The 26,728-nt window shown below is 44.5% G+C and overlaps 1 protein-coding gene across 2 annotated transcripts in view; it reads left to right on the plus strand.

Annotated features, from left to right (window-relative positions):
• LOC115092775 (disintegrin and metalloproteinase domain-containing protein 9-like) overlaps positions 1-26,728 on the plus strand; it is a 1,307,906-nt gene that overhangs the window by 494,528 nt on the left and 786,650 nt on the right. For both annotated transcript variants that reach the window (XM_029604079.1, XM_029604080.1), the window contains exon 9: positions 5,875-5,949. In XM_029604079.1, coding sequence (XP_029459939.1) covers positions 5,875-5,949 — 75 coding nt within the window. The remainder of the gene's footprint in view (positions 1-5,874; positions 5,950-26,728) is intronic.

Raw genomic sequence — 26,728 nt, forward strand, 5'->3', positions numbered from 1 at the left:
AGAGAGCGGGAGGAGATCGCGTCGGGACCCCCCCCACTGGACCCCAGGTAATTTAAAACATTTTGGGGGGGGGGGGTTCGGGAGAGTGGGGGAGTTGTTTTAAAGGTTCGGGTGGGTTTTAGGGTTTTTTTGGTGTGCCGGTTTTCCCACGCCCTATTTAACGATATAATACAAATGCCCCTGACGATAAATCGAGGGCATTTGTATTGTATCACGTATCTAACGATTTTGGACGATTTTAAAATTATCTGACGATAATTTTAATCGTTTAAAAACGATTCACATCCCTACAACATAGTCTTAGCTCAACTCATGAGACCTCCCTTTGAACCTTCAAGTCAATGAACTTGGTTTCTCACCTTGTAGATGTTCTTTCTGGTCACTATCTCTTTGGCATAAAAAGTAAGTAAATTATATGCACAGGTTTTATAAGCACCATACCTGAAGCTTTTTCACATCAGGGTTATTCTGCAAACTCACTCTAAATTTCTTCCAAATGTGGAGTCTGCATTCCACATTAGTCAAGCTATTATGCTGCCTACATCCTTCTCAAGACTGCATGGGCAAAAAGGAGAACAAGCTCTTCATTCCTTGGACTCTGAGAGCCCCTGTGTATTACCTAAAGTAAGCTCAGCCTTACCAACAAGTGATTTGTTTATTTATTTCTTTAGTTAGTTAGTTAGTTAGTTAGTTAGTGTTTTTATTATACAGGCATTCATGACAGGTATCACATCATGCCGGTTTACAATAAACAGGGTGTGAGATATACAGAGAACAAAAATTATAACAAGTGCATGGTTAGAAAATTGCAGTTACATTAAAACAGGGAAGTACACAACTGGGAGCTGAGGGAAGAGAAGAAGAAGGAGATTAACTGAAAGCGAATTATTTACAATGATGCAAAATTTATTATAGTGAAGTAGAATTGATGTAGTGAAGGAGATTGTTAAAGAGTTTGTAATGTCTGATAATAAGTTACTGGAAGGTAAGGATCAGTTGAGGTCTGGATAAGCTTTTTTAAAAAGCTATGTTTTCAGCCTTTTCCTGAACGTTGGTAGGCATGGTTCCTGTCGCAGGTCAGATGGGATGGAGTTTCATAGAGGTGGTCCTGCTGTTGAGAATGCTCTGTCTTTGAGGGATTTGTGTTGAAAGGTTTTGGCGTGAGGAACATGAAGGGATTCTTTATAAGACTCTCTAATGGGTCTGGAGGAGGTATGTTTTTTGAAAGGAATTTGTAAGTTGAGCGGAGCGTGATGTTGGATGACTTTGTAAATGGTGGTGATGGCCTTGTACATGATTCTGTAGTGTATTGGCAGCCAATGAAGTTCTTTGAGAATTGGGGAGATGTGGTCAATTCTCCTAGAGTGTCAGGATTCTGGCTGCTGTATTCTGAACCATCTGTAGCGGTTTGGTATGGGATGCAGGGAGTCCTAATAAAATAGAGTTACAATAATCTATCTTAGAGAAGATTATTGCTTGTAAAATTGTTTTGAAGTCCTGAGAGTGGAAGAGTGGCTTAATTCTTTTAAGGACATGTCATTTGTGGAAACAATCTTTGGTAGTTTGCTTGATGAATGATTTTAGGTTAAGACGGTTGTCTATGATAGCTCCTAGGTCTCTTACATGAGAGATTTGAAGGTTGGCTGGTGGGTTTGAAGTGATGATGTTGTTTTCCAGGGATATAAGCAAGAATTCAGTTTTAGAAGCATTGAGGATTAGGTTTAGACTGGTAAGGAGGTATTTAATCTCTAGTAGGCAGCTTTCCCAGAATTCTAATGTTTTATTAATGGTTTATTTTACAGGGATCACAATCTGTACATCGTCTGCGAATAGGTAATGTTTCAGGTTTAGTTTAGTTAGCAATTGGCAGAGTGGGAGAAGGTAAACATTAAAGAGCGTGGGTGAAAGGGAGGAGCCTTGAGGAACCCCGAGAGAGGATGGATGGTAGTGGGATTCTTTATTATGAATTTTGACCTTGAATCCTCTGTTCTCCAGGAAGGTTTTAAACCAGGCCAGTACTGTGCCTGTGACGCCGATGTTTGCCAGATGATTTAGGAGGATGTGGTGGTTGACTGTATCGAATGCAGCCGAAAGGTCGAGAAGGATTAATAAGTAAGCGTGACCTTTATCAGTGCCAGTGAGGAGGAAGTCTGTAAGTGATAGGAGTAATGTTTCGGTGCTTAATGCTTTGCGAAATCCATATTGGTTAGGGAATAGAATTTGGTGATCCTCAATGTAATTCGATAATTGTGAGTTTACTAATTTTTCCATAACTTTAGCTATGAACGGGAGGTTGCAGATGGGACGGAAATTGTTGGGATCACTGGTGTTAAGGTTCTGTTTTTTTAGGAGAGGTTTGATTGAGGCCGTTTTAAGATCATCTGGGTAGATACCCTGGGATAAGGAACAATTTATAATGTCTGCCAGTGCTTTAGAGATTGTATCCGGGATTAGGAGAAGCAGTTTAGATGGGATTTGATCAAAAGGGTGTGAGGATGGTTTCAATATCTTCAGAACAGCTTGTATCTCTGAAATAGTGATGGGCTCAAAGTCATTGAAGGAGATGTCTTTGTTTGGGTGGAGATATGTACTAGAAGGTGAGTACATATTTGGTGTCAGTTGTTTCAGCAGATTGGTAATTTTTTTGCTGAAGTAGACAGCCAACTCCTCTGCTTTTGTCTGGGCTAGGTCGAATGGAATGTCTGGAGTGTTGGTTTTAGTAAGGTTGGAAACGTAGGTGAACAGAGCTTTGGAGTCGAAGATGAGATTGTGGATCTTGTGGGCATAAAAGTCCCTTTTTGTTTTTAAAGTGATGCTCTTGTAAAGGTGGAGGGAGCGTTTATATTCAGATAGGGTGGACGGTAAAGGGGCTTTGTGCCATTTTCTTTCTTTCTGCCATAGTAGATGTTTGAGTTTTCGAAGTTCCTCGTTGAACCAAGGTTGTCTTTTTGTCGCATTGTGTTTGAGCCTTTTGTTGTCAGGGGACAGAGTATGTTTGCTACTGATTCAGTTATTTTGGACCAGAATTTGAGGGCCGAGTTAGGAGTGCAGACATCAATGAGAGAAAGATCTGGGGCTAGGAGATTGGTGAGGTGCTCAGAGGAGCAGGTTTTCCTGTAGAGAAATGATGGTGGGGAGCAGTGATTGTAGCCCGACTGTAACAATGAGAAGGTGGTGGAGATTAAGGTGTAATCTGACCAAGGGACTTGTTTGCACACTGGTTGCTCAGTGTGTGAAATGCCTGAGTTTGTAAAATGAGATCCAGCATATGACCCGCTTTGTGGGTAGGTTTGTTGATTAACTGCTTAAATCCCATTGCTGACATGGCAGTGAGGAAAGTTTCACAGTTAGTTGAGTGAGGGGATTTGTCTACATGTATGATAAAATCTCCCAAGATTATGGCTGGGGAGTCCAGATTTAGGTGAGATGATATTATTTCAAGAATGGGAGAGGCATCCGAATCTAGCAGGCCTGAGAGGGCATAGATCAGAAGAATTTGAAGATTTTCTGATTTAAACAGGCCTGTTTCTAGTTTGGTGGATGATTTGATTGGATATTGTATGAATCTCAGTGACTTTTTGACTGCTAGGAAAATACCCCGCCTCTTTTTTTTTGCCTTGGGATGGAGAACAAGTCGTAGGTCTGTGTTGGTAATTGGTTTATTAGAGCGATGTCTGAGGTTTTGAGCCATGTTTCAGTTATTGCGCAGAAGTCTGGATTTGTGTCCAGAAGAAGGTCGTTTAGTATCAGCATTTTATTAGTGAGCAATTGGGCGTTGAATAATATGATGGTGAAAAGGGTGAGTCCTAAAAATTGGGTAGTGGGGGAAATCATGATGGGGATGAGGGATTTGTAGGTGCGTGGGCGGTTAAGCATTGCAGTTGGTCAGAAAGTCGGCTGTGGAGGTCGGAAAGTCGGAGGTGTCTGCTGTGGAGGTCGATTGTTCATGTTCTTTACTACTAATAGATTGGTAAAGGCAATTGCCAAACAAATTCTGTCTAATTGACTAGCAGACTTTGTAGCACACTGTTACATGCTGGCTAGTTTATAGGTTACAGACTTTGTAAAGGCTCATAAGGGGCCTAATTTTAAAAAGCATTTATACATTAAAATTGAGTATCACACATGTAAATGTACTATGCCAGTGTAAATGGGCTTTTGAAAATTGCTACAATATATGCTATTGAATTATCCATAGGATATTTGCAGGTAAGTGCATTATAAACACGTAAATGGCTTTTAAAAATTGCTATGAAAATGTTTAATTTTCACATGTAGCTTCTTTTAAAATTACTCTTTAAAAGATTAATTTTAAAAGCCTGGTGCATACCAAATTAGGGAGATGTGTGCATATGTTGGGCTGGCATGCGCCGAGCGAATCTTAAAAGTTATCGAGATGCACATTTATCTCTTGTGGTGCGCACATCTCACATGTTTCCAAAAAGGGGTGTGGTCTCAGTGGAGTCTGGGTGGAGCATCAGCATTTTGGGGCATGACCGATAGATGTGCACGTAAATACTTTTGCACCCCAGTGCGCACCAAGGTCCACTGCCATGAAACTTTACTTCTAGGGATGAAGTGAAAGTTTAAAAAAGTTTAAAGCTACAGAGATCTTAGAGGTTTAAAGAGTATGGGCCAAGAAGGGAGAATGCAGGTTATCAAACTAGGGGGGGTTGGCAGGATCTAGCTTATAACTAGGTGAATTGGTGAATGAATTGGTAAAATTGGGGATGGCATCAGCAGATGCCCTTTAAAAATCCCACGACTTATGCAGTAAAAGCAAGATTTGTGCATACATGCACATAACCACTTAAAATTGGGTACATATCTGTGCATGGCCAGGCTATTATATAATGTGTGTATATATGTACACGTGTTATAAAATGGCCGCAACCCCAGGCACAGGACAACACATGCATACCAATCTATGCCCTCACGCTGGTTTAAAACTTACCGTCCCTGTGAGAGCCACAGCAACTTCAGTGGCTCATCTCAGGGCCACTTCCATTGAAAGCATATGTAAAGCTGTTAATTGGTTTCTATTCACAACTTCTCATTCCACTACTTTTTGGATAGCATGTCCCAACTAGACAGTAAATTTGGACAAGCAGTTCTATACAGTCTGTTCACCCAAAAGTAGGGCCAAGTTTTCTGTTTGTTGCTTTACATGGCAACCCTCTTCAGCCTGGGACTTCCCATGCATTATGGCTTTTTAAAAATCTGCTTATTGATGGATAAAGCAAGTGTGCTTACCTGAAAACAGAGTTCTCCATAGACCAGCAGGATGAATCAGCCATACTTTATACCTGCACACTTCCCTGGAAAGTCCACTATCTTGCTAAAGCTTAAGCTCTAGAAGAGATTGAGGGATTCACAAAGCAATGTCTGTGTGGGAACTCCAGTGCATGATTAGTAAAGCTTTTTCTAAGCTCTGTGAGCTGGGTTCATGTCGGTGCTGTCGGATAATGTTACCTATACCTTATGGCCAATTTATCTTGCTATCTAAGGAGAATCCTGTGTGCAGGTGAGCAAAGTTACTATCCTCCAGTGCTTTTTAACATTGTGTTGTGGGTTCCTTAACTTTTGACATTTGAACAATTTCAATATTTACTTAAAATTTTATTTTGAGAAAATTACTCTTCTGTTTCATGTTGTATGATCTCATAATTATGACACTGAGTTGTGCATTGCTTGATTTCTTAGATTAATCTGAAATTAACTAGGAAAATAATTTTGAATTCTTGTAAACCTTTCTTCTGAAAGTATAAAGCTATAATAATTTCTTTCAGCATTTCATAAATTAATTCCTATTTAGAAATGTTTGTGTAAATTATGATGAAATGAAATTATAATATTTACTGTTTTTTTCTGTAGTTCCTTTCTTTTGGAAGACAAAACATTTCTAGTACGAAGGAAGATGCCCATACTATCGTCAACGCAGCTGATTCTGTGAGTTACTGTTTACTTTTTTTACATAATAAATGTATACTTTTATTTTAGGGAAAAAATTACAAAAAGTAATTCCATTATTAAAGTTAACTATTTACAGTTTTCTGGTTACTGCTGTTGGAATAAAGAAATTACAAACTTAGGACTTTTTCAGGCTCATAGCAAGAAGTAATATTTATGTGGTTGAAGTCCCAATTCTATCCATATGCCACTACTATTTTCACTCTTTAACTTCATCTCCGTCCATAGCAGGTAATGGGTTGCATTAATTTCAATAGTAGATACAAGGTGTTATATGTTCCTTTAAGCCTAGGTGATGTCATACAGTGACATCTCTTGGTATAAAGATTGAGTCTTGGAAGGAGTGTATGCCTTATTCAGTTCATTTTGGCCAGCCTATTTGCTGTGTTCCATATTCTCTAGTGCAGAAATCCAGGGTGACACATTTTTTCTATTGAGAGAGTAACATTTAACATAACGTTTTCTTTTCTATACTGCCTCCCTCACCCAAAAGTGACCCAAGGTGGTTTACAACCATAATATAAGTACAATAATAACAAGCATAAATATCTAAAAATACATCAGTATAAAAAATCTAACAGCATCCCACTCTTATTCCAAAAACCCATCCATCATCTCACTAAGAGATGGACAGGACCATGACCCACCCAAACTAAATACCCCATAGGCCCTACCAAAATCCATATCCAAACGTGACCCAAGGTGATAATATACAGTGGCAATATAATAAATACAACAACAAGTATAACATAGCTAAAATATAGAAACAAAATAATTTATCAGAATTCTATCCTTAATCTAATAGCCCATCCATCTCCTTCTCTTACAAGGGATGGATAGAACCACAACCCACCCAAATTACATAGAAAGCAGAAATGAGCTAAAGAAAGGACCTAGGTTGTCTCAACATCTCACATACAACAGCATCTTTAGATAATTGTTATATACTCTACATACATTTTTATGTATTCTGCATATGGCCTAGATTCTTTTTGAAAAGCCCCTTGAAGGAATTATGGTGATACCATCAAACACAGCAGCCTGCCTTGGAAGTTTCAGCATTTTCCCATTGATAGCAGGGCTGAATTAGCCAAGCTGTTATGGGAACGTCCGTCAGGCGTCGAGAGGCGGAGCTTGTCAAAACTGTTACAGAGCTTAGCTCTGTGCGGTTGTGTGTGTGTTCCCGCACAGGAAGACAGATTCTCCTCAGTCTGTCCTTTCCGCGAGTGGGAACCCATGCGGAGCAGTTTTCTCTCCTCAGCCAGATGAGAAAAAAAAAAAAAAAGAAGAGGAAAATACCGTGAATCCCTGACTCCGCAGCACACTAGCAAGTAGCCCCGACCATCGGGCTTCAAGCTATGTGCCTGCGGAAAAATCATTGTCCATAATTGATGGACACATGGCCTGTTATATCTGCCTCGGCCCTTCCCACAATCAGGCGACATGCAAGCACTGTGGCCGCATGTCGCCTAGGGCCCAACGACAGCGAGCTCTAAAAATTGAAAAGTTGAGACTCACGGCACAGGACTCATATGCCCCCCCAGAGGACCATGCATCACCCAGACCGGCGCTAACGCAGGCCGCTCACAAAACGGGAAGCCTCTCTGGGGCCCCATGCCTCAAAAACAGGAGGTGACAAGTCCAACAAGAAACATCGTGACGCATCATGACATGCGGACCGTGATCCGTGCCACAAACCTCGACACAATCATCGAGCCTCAGCAGAGTTGACGTCGACTCCGAGGCCTTCGACGCCAAAAGGCGCCGATGCAGCCTTGACCACACCGCACTCATTGACACAAGCATCATCGGCTCAACCATCGACATCATCGACACAGCACTCAACGCAACAGTCATCAATGCGCCCACCGACGCAGCCACCAATTCGCCCATCGATGAACTCTTCTTTGGCACACCCATTGAAGAACACAGTATCAGAGCAACCATCGAAGCATTCCTCATTGGAGCACCCATCGACGCAAACGACACCGATGCAGCCATCAACCTCGAAGCACTCATCGAAGCACGTGCCTTCCAAGCGTCCTTCGATGCAAAAAGCCCCGACACATGTGGCGATGCCACTCTTGCAGCATCTTCAGGAAAGACCTGACCCGAGGAGTGACCTTCCCTCCGATCACACTGCTTTCATGGTCAGAGCCACACAAGCACATATCGGACCCGAAGAAGCCAGAGTCAACTACCAGATCAGAGAAGGAATGGATGGATGTGTCTTTTCCTACTCACATCCTGTCCCAATCAGCCCCCATGTAACTATACCACAGTCACCGGGGCCTTCCCTCGATATATCACCAAGGATGCCCTCATCTATCTCAGGGCTGTTGCCAGGGCACGATGTTCCTTCACCCTGCCCCCAAACCTCACCAAAGTCAACTCTGTAACCAGATTCCTCACCTTCGTCACCTGGGTTGTCCACAGGATACCTCTCTGACCCTCCAGAAAAACCCCAGGAGCCCTACTTCCCCTCAGATCTTTCCTATCCTAAATTTATCGACAAAGTCGGATCCACTCTTAATATTGAGATCCATAAGCTGCCGGATCCCAGGGTGGAAACCTTAGGCATTTAAAAAATATTTGAGGAGGGGGAGGAGCCTAAAATGGCCACTTGTGTGTAGCGCGTTTCAGAAGCTAGAGTTTCTACTTTGTTTCTACTCTATTGCACCATGCTCCCTAACCAAAAGGGGAAGGTGAGGGTTTTTCCCTCTGTACCCCCTTCCCCACGGGATAACATACCATCCCCGAATGCACTACCATTTACCTGAAACAGGAGGAGCCGGTCCCCGCTGATGAGTTCGATAAGGAAGCCTCCGTCTCATCTGGGGAATTTTCATTGAGCCCTCCAACTCTAAGGATTCCGCAAGTGATTTCCTCAAGCCTGCCACCAGAATCTGCGTTAGTGACTCTAAGAATGGAAAGCTCAGAGAAGACTACCGAGGGAGCACCAGCGAGCGATCTGGCGTGAGGAGAAACATCCAGGCAAGGAAGTGATTTAATGCCGGTCTCGTAGACATTTTGAAGCCAGTTTCCTCTATAGGTGGTAAGACCATCTTGATTCCTACAACAAATGTTACTTCTTCTATGTCTTCTGTGTTGACACAGGAAAATCGACCTGTGCTGGTATCACTACCTAAACCTGCTGTGGTTAAACTGGACTCCCTCTGGGAACTGATGGCCCTACAAAGTTGTGTAATACAGATTATCCAGATTTCAGTTAAATTAGAAACTGTGACTCAAGATCACGACACTCGATTATTGGAGCACATTAATAAGATACAAGTGCTTGAGAGTCAAGTGAAAGAAATACAAAAAGTTCAGATAGCTACAATTCAGGACTGTGTTACTCTCAATAAGAAGACAGAGTTGCTTGAAAACCACTTAAGACGTCTCAATCTAAGATTATTAAATTTTCCCAGGATAGTAGGTGAACAACCACGAATTACTTTGCAGAGATATTTGAACGAGATACTACAAATTCCTTTGGACAATATTCCATCTTTTAACAAAGTTCATTTTCTACTTTTTCCATGTTCAAGAGATAACTTGATATATAACCAATTAGACCTGGTGAATTTAACAGACCTATTGGAGTCTTCAACTACAGAGTTATTTGAGAGAGCAACTTTGTTAGTCTCATTTATTTATGAACAGGATCTGGGTATGGTTATGAGGAATTACTTTCAATATTTGGGGGTCAACTTTATGGGCCAGTTTGTCCAGATATTCCCTAGGGATGTGAATCGTGTCCTCGATCGTCTTAACGATCGATTTCGGCTGGGAGGGGGAGGGAATCGTATTGTTGCCGTTTGGGGGGGTAAAATATCTTGAAAAATCGTTAAAAATCGTGAAAAATCGAAAAATCGCAAAACCGGCACATTAAAACCCCCTAAAACCCACCCCCGACCCTTTAAATTAAATCCCCCACCCTCCCGAACCCCCCCCCAAATGACTTAAATAACCTGCGGGTCCAGCGGCGGTCCAGCGGCGGTCCGGAACCCTCGCTGAACGACCTCCTGCAGTCGATCTCCTGCCGGCGCCATTTTCCGTACGAAAACGATTCGCGGCGGGAAATCGCTCCCTGACCCCCGCTGGACCTCCAGGAACTTTTGGCCAGCTTGTGGGGGGCCTCCTGACCCCCACGAGACTTGCCAAAAGTCCAGCGGGGGTCCGGAAGGACCTCCTGCCGTCCAATCGTGTTCGTCTATGGCCGCCGCCATTTTTCGGCGCCATTTTGGAAAATGGCGCCGGCTGAAGACAACAAGATTCAGGAGCAGGAGCCCGTTCCGGACCGCTGCCGTTCCGGACCGCCGCTGGACCCGCAGGTTATTTAAGTCATTTAGGGGGGGGTTCGGGAGGGTGGGGGATTTAATTTAAAGGGTCGGGGGTGGGTTTTAGGGGGTTTTAGTGTGCCGGCTCACGATTCTAACGATTTATAACGATAAATCTTTAGAATCTCTATTGTATTGTGTTCCATAACGGTTTAAGACGATATTAAAATTATCGGACGATAATTTTAATCGTCCTAAAACGATTCACATCCCTAATATTCCCTGATCTGGCAAAAGTTACACAGGAGAAGAGAAAAGGGTTCCTGGCATTACGCGAGGAAACCCAATCTCTGGGTGCAACCTATCAATTCAGATACCCGTGTAAATGTATCATTAAGTTTTTTGTTTTTTTTTATATTTTATTTTTATTGCATTTTCAAATTTTTAAAATACAAATATAAAGATGGCTGTGATTTCATAATCCAAAAGGAAAATAAGCAATCAATCAATCACAAACTTAATATCTCACAACCTCCTATACATAGGGAATTTTTAAGCAATATTAAGAAGTCACTTGCCAAGTTAAAGTAATTTGGAGCAATTTAACAAGAAACTATCAATACTTCTCTAATCCTCTTTTCCACATTAACATTTCTCCCCCTGTTAAAGCAGTAATTTAGGGTACTTTACCTAGATGGATCTTAAGTTGATCAGGATTATTAAAGATATACCTCTTATTATCCTTATACCTTATAATACACTTACATGGGTATTTTAGGGTGAACTGTGCCCCTCTATCTATTACTTCTTTTCTCAAGGAAATGAAACTCTTACGCCTATTTTGAGTCGCACGAGCAACATCTGGGAAGATTCTTATCGGAAAACCGTAAAAATCTTGTTTTTGATATTTAAAATGTTGTTTTAATACTGCATCTCTCTCAGTAATAGATGTAAATTGAACTAATAGAGTTGCTCTACTATCTATTCGTGCCTCGAAAGATTTTTCCAGGAAGTCTGTCAAGTTTAAATTCTCATGGGACTGTTGGTCTTTTTCTTTCTCTTGTTGAACTTGTTGAAAGTAGTAAATTTTTGATAAAGTGGGAATGGAATTATCAGAATATTTTAGAATATTCTTTAAATAGCTGTTAAATAAATCTCCTGGTGAGGCAAGATGTGTTTTAGGAAAGTTCAATAATCTCAAATTGAATTTCCTGTTTTGATTTTCTAAAAGCTCAATCTTTGTCTCCGTTTCTACCATAGATTTTACTAAATTAGATTGAACTTTCTGAATTTCTTCCATTTTAATATCTGAAGAAGTTATCTTCTTTTCTAAATTTACTACTTTTTCTTCAGAACGAATATTATTTTTTAAAGCTTCTTGGACTGTCTTAGTAAGATTAGCAATAGATTTTTGGACATTAACCATTATTACACCCAATTCTTCCATAGAAAATTTTGTTGGTGTAATAATAGGCATTTCTTTAAAACTATCCTGAAATACTTCCCCTTTTGACTGATTTAATGCCCCATTTTGCCCTTCAATTACTGATAGTGAATTGTCCTTCAAATCAGCATAGGATTGTTCTCCCATGTCTCCAGGAACATTTGTTGATCTTTTGAAGGGAGGGACCGGTTTCTCAGGGGCACCGGGCGTCAATGATATCTCTATGGCCAGTAAGTTCTCCTCCTGCTCCAGCGGCTGCTTCCGGTGCTGGTGTGGATAAGCCCTGAAAACAATCTTTAATGCTGGGTTGCATCAGCTTGTTGGGTGTAGATGTTGATGAGGTTTCCCTCACTTTTGCTTTCCTCTTTGTATGAGGCATAGCAAATCACTCAACAGTCTGTATCCCAAGGTAACCCGGCAAAATTGAGTTCAGGTTAGGATTAATAAACAGTACTTAGCTTGTGACGTTCTTCTTGGTCGCAGCCTACATAAATTCCGTTCCAACTCGTTCTAACCCTGGCTAAGCCGTGCAAAGCCGCGCGCCCCTTGGCCGCGCGTGGCTTAGGCGTCGCGCCGGAAGAGGCGGTTCTTATACCTCTCCGGCTCCTCCCTCACTTCTCGACGTCACCGTCTCTCCTCCTCACAGGCCAAGAAACTCCTCGGGCCTCGGTGTTAAAGTCCCAGGGCAAAAAGAAAGATCCTCGCGGGCCCCCTCAACGGGGACCCAGCGGTCAGGTAATCAGCTGCGGCCATCATTAAGTTTAATAATGAAACTTAAATCTTTTTTGTTCCGGAACAACTTAAATTGTGGCTGAACTCTCATAGAAGGTTGCTGACCACCTCTCACCCACTAAGAGTCCTATTACTTAGATTAATATAAATGGGTAAAATGTTACAAGCTATTGGCATTTTCTTCTTTGATTTTTGATTTAGTTTGAATTATCAGCTGTAGTTCTCTATTTCTCTGTCTCCCCCTCTCCCTGATTGAGTATACTGGGGACTAAGTTTAAACAATGTTTCTGGTGGATGTATCATAATGATTTTGTTTCTTTTTTCTGTACAAAGATGGTGTGCTTTGTAGTAAATTAAAATGCAATAAAAATAAAATTAAAAAAAATATATATTTAACCTTCCCTCAGAACCAACAGCACTCCCATCCCCACCACCATTCACCAAGACACCGGCTTCCAGGAAAACCGACCTAAAATTTCACATGAAACAGTCCCCTTTTTACACACCACCTCAGATGCTACATGCTTCTATTATGGCCGAGTCGGTGATGCAGTGAGAGAAAAGAAATGAGATTACATTCCAACATGCCACTGGGGAAAGACCACAGGTACCTTGATGAGTTTGCCAGAAGATCCTTCCAATCTGCCATGTTGGGCACTCGTATCCACCAGCACCAGTTTTATATAGTACAATATTTATACAAATGCCTCCAACTTGTTAAAGGTCTTCTACCAGATGTGGCTTTGCTGATTCCTCCTCTGCAACCGATCCAAGATATGGAGGAGGATATACGCCATCTCCTCCAGACCATATATGAAGCCTTTGAAACATCATCTAGAGCATTAGCATCATAAATCGATGCACGATGCTTGGCATGACTTCGAGCCAGTGCCATCCGTGAAGACATCCACAAAAAGCTGGCCAACCTTCCCTGTCGGGGAGATAATTTTTTCAGCAGCCGCTTACAATAAATGGTTTCCCAACTAAAAGAGCAAAATATGGCAGTGCAATCCTTGACTAAGCCCCTGCCCCACGCCTCATTCCCTTGACGATATTTCGCCCCTGTTCGCAGGCAACCATATCAGTGGCGACCTTTTCAGACCTACCCTTCATATTGTCCATCCTTATATCTAAAAAAACAATGCCAGCAGTCGCAGCAACAAAGAAAAGGTAGGCCCAGAGCCCAGCAACAACAGGGACAACAACCCCCTGCCAACCCAAAGGCCCCCACCATCTTTTTGAACTCGGAGAGCCCCCGCCCCACAGCAGTAGGAGGCAGGATATCATCGTTCATCAGCGCCTGGTCACGAATCACCACCGATCGTTGGGTTTTGGAGAAAGTACGTCATGGTTATCAACTCGGTTTCACATCTAGACCCCCCCCCCCTGCCCAACCTCACCCCCATCAGGGGAGTACAAACAATCATCTGCAGCTAGCGGAAGAAATCTCAACTTTTCAGCTTCAGCAAGCAATCCAAGTCCTACCCACATCACTCTGGAATACAGGTTTTTACTCCTCCTATTTCCTAATACCCAAGAAACCGGGAGATCTCGGTCCAATATTGGACCTATGTGAGTTGAACAAGTGTCTGGTCCAAGAAAAATTCAAGATGGTCTCCCTCAAAATCATTCTTCCTCTCCTTCAACCCAATGATTGGATGTGCTCACTAGACTTGATGGATGCCTACACACACATTCCAATACACCCTTCCTCATGGTGATACCTGTGCTTCTAATTCAATGGCCAGTACTACCAATACAACCTTCTCCCCTTCAGCCTCTTGGCCACGCCACAAGCCTTCACAAAGTGCATGGCAGTGGTGGCCCACCTCAGGAAACAAGGGATCCAGTTGTTTCCTTACCTTGACAATGGGCTCCTAGAGCCAGGGACCTGAAGACTCTGCATTCCCACTTTCTCCAAACCATCACCTGTCTCCAGGATCTGGGCCTGATAATCAACTATGAAAAATCAAGCCTCCAACCCTCCCAAAACCTACAGTTTATTGGTGTCCAACTCAGCACATCCAAGACAAAGCCTTCCTTCCCCAGGATCGGAGGTTAGTACTCAGATGCTTAACAAAGGAGCTTTGCTCCACCACAAGACCATCTGCCCATCAGATTTTCACTGTCTTGGGTCATATGGCAGCAGCCATTCACACAGTTCCCCATACCTGTCTACACATGCATCGGCTTCAGTGGGGCCTCAAGACACTATGACCCCAATATCGTCACCTACTATCTCAGAAAGTCTCCCTAATTCGGGAGATGGCCAAGGACTTAGACTGCTGGCTATATAAGCGGTTCTAGTGACAGCTTCAGTTAGAGTCCATCTCAGTGCTATGGCGGCCTACCACAAGCCACATCAAGGTCACCCAATCTCTAACCACCCACTGGTTACCAGATTCATTAGAGGCCTCTGTCACCTTCAACCCCCGATCTCTAAACCGCTGGTGGCCTGGGACCTCAATCTTGTTTTGGAGCAGCTAATGATGTCACCATTTGAACCCATGGAGTCAATGCACATAAAATACCTTACATGGAAGGTAGTTTTTCTTGTAGCAGTGACATCAGCAAGATGCGTCAGTGAACTTCAAGCACTAGTACACTATTCACCGTAACTCCAGTTTACCACCATAAGGTGGTGTTCCGAACTCATCCCTCCTTCCTGCCGAAGGTGGTTTTAGTCTTCCTTCTTAATCAATCTATTGAACTCCCAATGTTCTTTCCAAAACCCCACCAGAATGACAGAGAACGTCTATTGCACATACTAGTCTGTAAGAGGGCATTAGCCTACTACAAAGGTTGAATTCATTCTGACACTAGAGCATCACAACTATTTGTCTCCTTTAACCCAAATGCCCCTGGCCTACCAGTGGCAAAGCAAACTATTTCCAGATGGATTTCCCAATGCATCCAGTTCTGCAAAACATTCTGCTCCCACATAAGCTGAATGTTCATCAACTATGAGAGGTCTCCACCTCGGTGGCCCACCTATGGCACGTACCGCCCATGGGGTAAGTGCCATAGGTCGTCTTTCCACATCTTTACATCTCATTAGTGTCTGGACCAGCAGACACCCAAAGATGACAATCTGGGACAGGCTGTAATACAGCATTTCACCACATAGACTGTCCAGGCGAGCAAATATAGCAGCAGTACACAAATCTTCGTGCTTCTGGGAGCTTGGGACTCCCATGACAGCATGGCTAATTCAGCCCTGCTATCAATGGGAAAAAGCAAATTTGCTTCCCATAAATGGTGTTTCCATAGATAGCAGGATGAATTAGCTATGCTGACCCACCCGCCTCCGTGAACAGCCGCGCCTGCACATAATAATGTTTTTCTTCTGCTATTGTACAGACTGAGGAGAATCTGCTTTCCTGCGCGGGAACACATGCACAGCTGCACAGAGCTAAGCTCTGTAACAGTTTTGACAAGCTCTGCCTCTTGACACCTGACGGATGTTCCCATGACAGCATGGCTAATTCATCCTCCTATCTATGCAAACACCGTTTCTCACAGGATAAATAGGATGGTAGTCCTCACATATGGGTGACATTATCAGGATGGAGCCCAATCATGGAATACTTTTGTCAAAGTTTCTAGAACTTTGACTGGCACCTACTGGGCATGCCCAGCATGGCACTAACCCTGCATGGCACTAACCCTGCATCCAGCAGGGGTCTCCCTTCCTCCCTTCAGTCTTTTTTTTTCCACGCAGCTTTGGCCACGCGGAGTTTTGGAGCTCTTCACAAATTCCTGACAGGAATTTTCTTCTCAGGAAATTTGTTCCAAAACTTGCAAAAGTTTATACCCCCTTAGGGGTCTCCCTTCTCTGCCGTCGATTGCCGCGTCCATATGATAAGTTTGTCCCATTTTTTGGTTGGTTCCTGGCGGGGACCTGTATAGGCCTTATCGGCACAGACCGCGGCCGGCCTAAATTTTTGACAGCCACGATGGTAACGGGTTTTCATCGGTGCCCTGACTGTCTGAGGACAATGTCAATCACAGACCCTAATTTGGTCTGTGTACTTTGTGTGGGCTCGTTGCACGACGTAGCAACATGTACCAAGTGTGCCCAAATGACACAGCAAGGGCCGTCGGGCACGTTTGGAGAAAATAGCGCTCTTATTTCAGCAGCGCCCGTCTTCGCAGACTCCATCATCACCGTCCCCAGCGAAACAACACCACCGATCCGATGCAGAGGAATCTCGGTTGGTATCTAGGTCCTCGGCGTCCCCGTCATTGGTGCCAGAGACAGGGAAGGTGGAGCACCGGAAGAAGCACCAGCATAAGCATCAGAGGCCTACGCCATCGTCTCTGGGGACACCGGTGGTATCATCATCGGGTCTCGAGCCACCGAAGAAGAAAACCCGAGCTGAGGAACCTAAACCCTCCTCTAAGCTGGATGCACCAAGGTGTTCCCCGCCTTCGGTGGGCACAGCAACTGAGATTCGACTGGGACCGGTGAACCCTCCAGCGTTGCCCGCCATGCCTCCTATTCCGGACCTTGGGTTCACGACTCCAGCGTTCCACGAGAATTGCACTGGATGGTGCAAGAGGCAGTGGTCCAGGCCATCCAAGGCCTTCCAAGACCACCACCAGCATCAGTGCCCGTGCCAGAGCTGGCACCGATGCCATCGCTGCTCCCTCTCCTTGATAAGCTCGATGTGCTCATCGATGCCCTGCCAGTGGCACTGGGGAAATCTCCGATTCCCATGGCTCCATCGACGCCCATCCCGCTCTCTTTGGATGAAGAGGACCCGGGACAGAGCCCGTCCCGGGTCCTTTGGGACTGAGTGCATCGAGGTGACCAACGAAATCACCAATGCCATCGATGCAGTTTCGCCCTGCACCGGTGCCGGATCTGGATTTGTCAATGCCGGGGCCAAGAGCATTGATGCCGGCACAGATACCTTCGGTGCCAAGACCTCCTCCAACCGGGGGAGGTCCGTTTGTACAGCTACGACCACCGCTGGATGCGGGGGATCAGCCATATGATCCATGGATGAAGGACACCTCGGATTCCCAGGATTCAGCCGATGTCTCCTCCGGAGGACCTCTCCTTCATTAACTTCATCAAGGAGATGGCAGAGACTAATCCATTTACGCTACAGACAAAGGAGGACTCCAGGCACAAAATGATGGAGGTGCTTCAGTTCCTGGAGCCTCCAAAAGAGATAATCTCTGTCTCAGTCCATGAAGTTCTACTGGATTTGATGCAGCACAACTGGGAGCATCCTGGGATGGTATCCCCCCCACCCCTGTAAATCACAAGACAGATGCGATTTATCTGGTGCAGCCATCACCTGGCTTCCAAAAGACGCAGTTGGCGCATCATTCGGTGGTAGTAGAGTCCACCTAGAAGAGGGCTAAGCGTCCGAAGCCTCATTCTTCAGCACCACCTGGGAAGGAACAGAAGTTCCTCGATGCTTCAGGGCCTTGGAGGAAGAAGGTCTCATGATTGGAGATCATCAACCTGGTGTAGCAGGAAAGGATCCTGTTGCAAGGACCAGCTCTCCAGGTGATGCACTATCCTTTCGTACCGAGGATATCTCCCCAAGGCCTACTGCCCAGGAGGGAAGGGTTAGGTCGGCCGTCATAGTAGGTGATTCGATTATTAGGAATGTAGACAGCTGGGTGGCTGGTGGACGTGAGGATCGCCTGGTAACATGCCTACCTGGTGCGAAGGTGGCGGACCTCACGCGTCACCTAGATAGGATTTTAGACAGTGCTGGGGAGGAGCCGGCTGTCGTGGTACATTTGGGCACCAACGACATAGGAAAATGTGGGAGGGAGGTTCTGGAAGCCAAATTTAGACTCTTAGGTAGAAAACTTAAATCCAGAACCTCCAGGGTAGCATTCTCTGAAATGCTCCCTGTTCCACGTGCAGGTTACCAGAGGCAGGCAGAGCTCCAGAGTCTCAATGCGTGGATGAGACGATGGTGCAAGGAAGAGGGATTCAGTTTTGTTGGAACTGGGGAACCTTTTGGAGAAGGGGGAGTCTCTTCCAAAGGGATGGGCTCCACCTTAACCAGGGTGGAACCAGACTGCTGGTGCTAACCTTTAAAAAGGAGATAGAGCAGCTTTTAAACTAGAACAAAGGGGAAAGCCGACAGTCGCTCAGCAGCGCATGGTTCGGAGAGAGGTATCTTCAAAGGATACTAATGATGCATTAGAATTAGGGCATCCCGACAGTCAGGTTCCAATAATAAGAAAAGTAGTCCAAGTGCCTGTAACTAAAAACTCATCTGAGCTAAAAAATTCTAACTTATCCCTATCAATTAAAAAGCAGAATGAAACTACAAACAAAAAACAAACTTTGAAATGTTTGGATGCTAATGCCAGAATAAGAAGTAAGATGGGAGAATTAGAATTATAGCAGTGAATGATGACATAGACTTAATTGGCATCTCAGAGACATGGTGGAAGGAGGACAGTCAATGGGACAGTGCTATAATGGGGTACAAATTATATCGCAATGACAGAAAGAAGCACCTGGGAGGCGGTATAGCGCTTTATGTCCAGGATGGCATAGAGTCCAACAGGATAAACATCCTGCATGAGACTAAATGCACAATTGAATCTTTATGGGTAGAAATCCCTTGTGTGTTGGGGAAGACTATAGTGATAGGAGGATCCAACAGAGGAAAATAGGAAAATGCATAAACGTTGGCAAGTTAAATGTAAGACATTGATAAGACAAGCTAAAAGAGAATTTCAAAAGAAGTTGGCCATAGAGGCAAAAACTTACAGTAAAAACCTTTTTAAATATATCTGAAGCAGAAAGCCTGTGAGAGAGTCAGTTGGACTGTTAGATGATCGAGGAGTTAAAGGGGCACTTAGAGAAGATAAGGCCTTCGCGGAAAGATTAAATTATTTCTTTTCTTCGAGTTTACTGAAGAGGATATTGGGGAGGTACCCGTATTTGAGAAGGTTTTCATGGGTAATGATTCAGATGGACTGAACGAAATCACGGTGAACCTAGAAGATGTGGTAGACCTGATTGATAAACTGAAGAGTAGTATATCACCTGGACTGGATGGTATACACCCCAGAGTTCTGAAAGAACTAAAAAATGAAATTTCAGACCTATTAGTAAAAATTTTGTAACCTATCATTAAAATCAATCATTGTACCTGACGACTGTAGGTTAGCTAATGTAACCCCCATATTTAAAAAGGGCTCCAGGGGAGATCCGGGAAATTACAGACCGGTTAGCCTGACTTCAGTGCCAGGAAAAATAATGGAAAATGTTCTAAACATCAAAATCACAGAACATATAGAAACACATGGTTTAATGGAACAAAGTCAGCATGGCTTTACCCAAGGCAAGTCTTGCCTCACAAATCTGCTTCAATTTTTTGAAGGAGTTAATAAACGTGGATAAAGGTGAACCGGTAGATGTAGTGTACTTGGATTTTCAGAAGGCATTTGACAAAGTTCCTCATGAGAGGCTTCTAGGAAAAGTAAAAAGTCATGGGATAGGTGGCGATGTCCTTTCGTGGATTACAAACTGGCTAAAAGACAAGAAACAGAGAGTAGGATTAAATGGACAATTTTCTCAGTGGAAGGGAGTGCCTCAGGGATCTGTACTGGGACCCTTACTTTTCAATATATTTATAAATGATCTGGAAAGAAATACGACGAGGGAAGTAATCAAATTTGCAGATGATACAAAATTGTTCAGAGTAGTTAAACCTCAAGCAGATTGTGATAAATTGCAGGAAGACCTTGTGAGGCTGGAAAATTGGGCATCTAAATGGCAGATGAAATGTAATGTGGACAAGTGCAAGGTGATGCATATAGAGAAAAATAATCCATGCTATAGTTACACAATGTTGGGTTCCATATTAGGTGCTACAACCCAAGAAAGAGATCTAGGCGTCATAGTGGATAACACATTGAAATTGTTGGTTCAGTCTGCTGCGGCAGTCAATGAAGCAAACAGAATGTTGGGAATTATTAGAAAGGGAATGGTGAATAAAACGGAAAATATCATAATGCCTCTGTATCGCTCCATGGTGAGACCGCACCTTGAATATTGTGTACAATTCTGGTCGCCGCATCTCAAAAAAGATATAATTGCAATGGAGAAGGTACAGAGAAGGGCTACCAAAATGATCAAGTGAATGGAACAGCTCCCCTATGAGGAAAGACTAAAGAGGTTAGGACTTTTCAGCTTGGAGAAGAGTCGGCTGAGGGGGGATATGATAGAGGTGTTTAAAATCATGAAAGGTCTAGAACGGGTAGATGTGAATCGTTTTTTTTACTCTTTCGGATAATAGAAAGTTTAGGGGGCACTTCATGAAGTTAGCATGTGGCACATTTAAAACTAATTGGAGAAAGTTCTTTTTCACTCAGTGCACAATTAAACACTGGAATTTGTTGCCAGAGGATGTGGTTAGTGCAGTTAGTATAGCTGTGTTTAAAAAAGGATTGGATAAGTTCTTGTAGGAGAAGTCCATTACCTGCTATTAATTAAGTTGACTTAGATAATAACCACCGCTATTACTAGCAATGGTAACATGGAATAGACTTAGTTTTTGGGTACTTGCCAGGTTCTTATCGCCTGGATTGGCCACTGTTGGAAACAGGATGCTGGGCTTGATGGACCCTTGGTCTGACCCAGTATGGCATGTTCTTATGTTCTTATGAGTTTTCCACGGCTCTATGCTCATTTCACGTATTGCGGCATATCAATTGTATATGACCCAATACAATCAAAATCTTTTCAAGCAATTGCAAGTCTTTGGTGAGTCCCTCCCGGAGCAGCTTCAAGATCAGCTGAACTCTATAGTTAAAAAAGGCTTTGACGCAGGGAAACATGAGGTCTGATCGGCATATGATATATTTGATACTGCATCCCGGTTATCGGCGGCCGGCATCAGTGCGAGGCGTTGGGCTTGGCTAAGGTCCTTGGATCTATGCCCGGAGGTTCAAGACCATTTGGCTGATCTCCCCTGCACAGGAGATAATCTCTTTGGAGAGAAGATCCAGGAGATGATGGCACAGCTGAAGGATCATAATGAAACACTCCGTCAGCTCTCGGCTGCTCATGTTGAGTTTTTGGCCTCTTCCAAATGGCCGTTTAGACAGGAGACAAAAAGACCAGCTTACAAAGCCAAAAGATATTATCCTCCACCTGCGCAGGCTCGTCCATCCCGTCCGTTCCAGAAACCTCCACCACGGCAGCCACAGATTCAAAAGGCTTAACCTCCTGCACAACCTAGTCCCACCTCGGGATTTTGTCTCCACGCTAAGGTGTGAGTGGCATCCCCCTCGGCCTTCCCTGCCTGTTGGCGGCCGGCTCTGCCACTTCACCACCATGTGGCTAAAGATCACCACAGATCGGAGGGTCCAGTCGGTCATAGCTCAAGGTTACCATCTAAACTTTCTCTCCATCCCATCAGACACTCCACTTCGGCCAGGGTGGACTTCCTCTGACCACTCTCATCATCTGCAGGAGGAAATAACTTCCCTCCTGCAAGCCAATGCTATTGAACCAGTTCCTCTTTCCCAAAAGAGGCATGGCTTCTGCTTCTGATACTTATTAATACCAAGGAAAATGGGAGGCATTTGTCCCATATTAGACCTTCGGGCCCTAAACAAATACCTTTGGAAAGAGCAGTTTTGGATGGTAACCTTGGGCTCCTTACTATCGCTTCTCCAATAGGGGAATTGGCTTTGCTCTCTAAATCTAAAAGACATGTACATGCACATAGCAATTACCCCATCTCTTAGAAAGCACCTCCGGTTCCTTGTCGGAAACCAACACTTCCAGTACCGGGTACTACCATTTGGCCTTGCATCAGCCCTTCGTGTCTTCACAAAATGCCTGGCAGTAGTAGCTGCATACTTAAGAAGACTAGGCACTCACGTCTATCCTTATCTAGACGACTGGTTACTGAGTGCTCGTTCTCTGGAGGGGGTTCTTCACTCCCTTTATCTTACAGTGCGGCTGCTACTATCCTTGGGATTTCTCATCAGTTATCAGAAGTCCCATCTGTTTCCATCTCAAATCCTCTCCTTTATTGGGGTGGATCTTGACATGATCCAAGCAAGGGCTTTTCTTCCCGGGGAACGGGCTCATACACTGGCTTTGCCGGCGCGCACTATACAGTCTCGCCGAACCACGACAGCTAGTTATGTCCTCGTCTTGCTGGGACACATGGTGTCCTCAGTACATGTTACCCCAATGGCTTGCCTAGCCATGAGAGTAACGCAGTGGACATTAAAGTCCCAGTGGTCACAGGCATATCATTCCATGTCCAACATTGTACATATCACCAGGCAGCTTCGCCTCTCACTGGCATGGTGGATCCAGGGGTCCCACCTGCTCAAGGGGCTACCATTTCAGGCTCCAGAACCTCAGATAATCTTAAAAACTGAATTTTCCACTCTAGGTTGGGGAGCACATGTCAACCACCTGCAGACTTAGGGAACCTGGTTTGCAGAGGAGTCACAACATCATTTTTTTTTTTTTTTTTTTTTTCCGCGACTCCCGCGCCCAGCCTCAACCAGCTACTACTCCTCCTCTGCCGGGGCTCGATCGCCATTACTGGAACGAGAGCCCGCTCTCCCACGCAGGATAGGAGAGCCGTGCAGAGGAAGCCAAAAGCAAGGCAGAGACCGGCACAAAAGAAAAAAAGGGCGGGAGACAACAGAACTTAAAAACAAAAACTAAGAACAGGAAGAAGACTTCGCGGTGAGTGCAAACCACTCCCCCTGAAAGGCACCCGGCCTATTAGAGGGCAGCGGGAAGCCCTTTAAATTTAAACGCTCCCAGACGGCGCTCCTTTTCCGTGACTCCCGCGCCCAGCCTCAACCAGCTACTACTCCTCCTCTGCCGGGGCTCGATCGCCATTACTGGAACGAGAGCCCGCTCTCCCACGCAGGATAGGAGAGCCGTGCAGAGGAAGCCAAAAGCAAGGCAGAGACCGGCACAAAAGAAAAAAAGGGCGGGAGACAACAGAACTTAAAAACAAAAACTAAGAACAGGAAGAAGACTTCGCGGTGAGTGCAAACCACTCCCCCTGAAAGGCACCCGGCCTATTAGAGGGCAGCGGGAAGCCCTTTAAATTTAAACGCTCCCAGACGGCGCTCCTTTTCCGCGACTCCCGCGCCCAGCCTCAACCAGCTACTACTCCTCCTCTGCCGGGGCTCGATCGCCATTACTGGAACGAGAGCCCGCTCTCCCACGCAGGATAGGAGAGCCGTGCAGAGGAAGCCAAAAGCAAGGCAGAGACCGGCACAAAAGAAAAAAAGGGCGGGAGACAACAGAACTTAAAAACAAAAACTAAGAACAGGAAGAAGACTTCGCGGTGAGTGCAAACCACTCCCCCTGAAAGGCACCCGGCCTATTAGAGGGCAGCGGGAAGCCCTTTAAATTTAAACGCTCACAGACGGCGTCGCGCGCCGGGCGTCGCGCGTCCGAAGGGGCGCGTTCTAAGGGGCCTGCCCCTTAGTGAGCCCCTTGGTGAGACTCTAGTGAGCTTAGGGTGAGACTACAATAGTAATTCTAACCATAAATACTCAGCCTCGCCACACCTGTACTTGACATACAACCACCCAGCGCTCATCCTTCCACACCAGCAGTCATCCAGCGCTCATCCTTCCACACCAACGCTCATCCTTCCACACCAGCAGTCATCCAGCGCTCATCCTTCACACCAGCAGTCATCCAGCGCTCATCCTTCCACACCAGCAGTCATCCAGCGCTCATCCTTCCACACCAACGCTCATCCTTCCACACCAGCAGTCATCCAGCGCTCATCCTTCCACACCAGCAGTCATCCAGCGCTCATCCTTCCACACCAGCGCTCATCCTTCCACACCAGCAGTCATCCAGCGCTCATCCTTCCACACCAGCAGTCATCCAGCGCTCATCCTTCCACACCAGCGCTCATCCTTCCACACCAGCAGTCATCCAGCGCTCATCCTTCCACACCAGCGCTCATCCTTCCACACCAGCAGTCATCCAGCGCTCATCCTTCCACACCAGCAGTCATCCACCGATCAGCGCCCATCTTTTCCACATATAACACTCGAGGATTCAGCACTCCTTCAATATTCATCAAACTTTACAGCCTAAACCCCTCACTAATTTAACTAATCCAGCGTTTCCTGCGACCACAAGCCTCGATACATATGGGTCTCCCAATTCCAATTCTCAAACAAAGGTCCTTTTTCATAAGAAATCCTTCATTGATTTATCGTCCACCTACCTATAAATCTCTCATTCCTATCATGATTTCCCCCCTTACACAGACGCTAGGCCTAGCTCTTTTCTCTCTTATTTTATTCAACGCTCAATCTCTTACCAAAAAAACACTAATACTCAATGACCTGCTACTTGACACCAAACCTGACCTCTGCGCAATAACGGAAACATGGCTTAAACATACGGATACCGCTCTAATAAACCAACTTCCAACTGAATCCCACAACTTCTTCTCTATTCCCAGACAGAAAAAAAAGGGTGGGGGTATTCTCCTTGCAGCCAAAAAAGAGCTGAGACTTACTCAAATCCCAATACATTCTCCTACTAAAATTGAAGCTGGCTTTTTCAAATCTGACCTGCTACAAATCATTCTAGTTTACGCCCCTCCGGGACTTCTGGATTCAGACGCCTCCCCCATTCTAGAAATAATAGCTACTAACCTAAATCTTGAATCTCCAGCAATCATATTGGGAGATTTTAACTTACATGTTGACGACCCCTATCCCTCCACAAACTGTGAAACTTTCCTAAACGCCATGACCGCCATGGGATTCAAGCAGATAATCAACAATCCCACCCACAGAGCAGGACACACTCTGGATCTCATTTTTGTAAACTCAGGCATCTCACACTCAGCACCACCAACATGCAAATCTGTCCCCTGGTCAGATCATGCTTTAATCTCTACCACCTTTTCACTGGCACAATCAAGCATCAAACACGATCCTCAACCTCAATTCACTTACAGAAACCTTTGTTCATCCGATGAACTTCACGAACACCTTGTCCTAGAACTCCCACATATAGACATCTCTACTCCCAACTCTGCTCTCCACTCTTGGTCCAACATCACAGGATCGGCAGCAAATAAACTCTGCCCACTGGCAACAAAAAAACCGAAACTGAATGCCTCCAGAAGACAACCCTGGTTTAACGAACAACTGCAAAAACTCAAACATTCCCTTCGACAAAAAGAAAACAAATGGCGTAAAGCCCCATCACCGACCTCCCTCTCAGCTTACAAACTAGCTCATCACATATACAAGAGCACAACATTAAAAACAAAAAGGGACTACTATGCTCACAAAATACATCACCTAATATTCGATTCAAAAGCCCTCTTTACTTATGTCTCGAATTTAACTCAACCCAATTCTCCGGACATTCCACTCAAACAAGCGCACGAAAAAGCTGAGGAGCTGGCCATCTTCTTCAGTAACAAAATTTCCAACCTACAATCATTACTAAAACCAAATACCCTAGCTCCATTCAGCTCATACCGCCATCACTCCAAAAACACTACTATACAAGCCTTCGAACCCATTGCTACATCAGAGACCAAGTTAATATTGAAGAAAATGAAACCTTCATCTCATCCATTTGACCAGATCCCTTCCAAACTACTGCTACTAATACCAGATACCATTTCCAAAACCTTGACTGACATTATCAACTGTTCCTTAGCACAAGGAACTTATCCAGATGACCTGAAAATTGCTTCTATCAAACCTCTATTAAAAAAACCTAATCTAAATCCTAAAGATCCCTCCAACTTCCGTCCAATATCCAACCTCCCTTTTATAGCCAAGGTTACGGAAAAATTAGTCAACACCAGATTATCAGAATACCTCGAAGACCACAATATATTATTCCCCACTCAATACGGCTTCCGAAAATCCTTAAGTACAGAATCTCTTCTCATATCTCTGACAGATTACCTCATCATGGGCCTCGATAAAGGTCACGCCTATCTGCTGATACTCCTCGACCTATCGGCCGCCTTTGATACCGTGAATCACTCCCTTCTCATAAATCAACTAGCGAACATCGGAATTACAGGCTCTGCTCTTGCCTGGTTCAAATCATTTTTGGGAAACAGAGGATACAAAGTCAAAATACACAACAAAGAATCTCAGTTCTATCCTTCCACGATAGGAGTTCCACAGGGCTCCTCTCTTTCCCCCACGCTCTTTAACATTTACCTCCTACCCCTCTGTCAACTATTAACCAATCTGAACCTCAAATACTTTCTATATGCAGATGACGTCCAGATTGTCATCCCTATCAAAGAATCCC

Source organism: Rhinatrema bivittatum, chromosome 5 (genome assembly GCF_901001135.1).
Source record: "Rhinatrema bivittatum chromosome 5, aRhiBiv1.1, whole genome shotgun sequence".
Lineage (NCBI taxonomy): Eukaryota > Metazoa > Chordata > Amphibia > Gymnophiona > Rhinatrematidae > Rhinatrema > Rhinatrema bivittatum.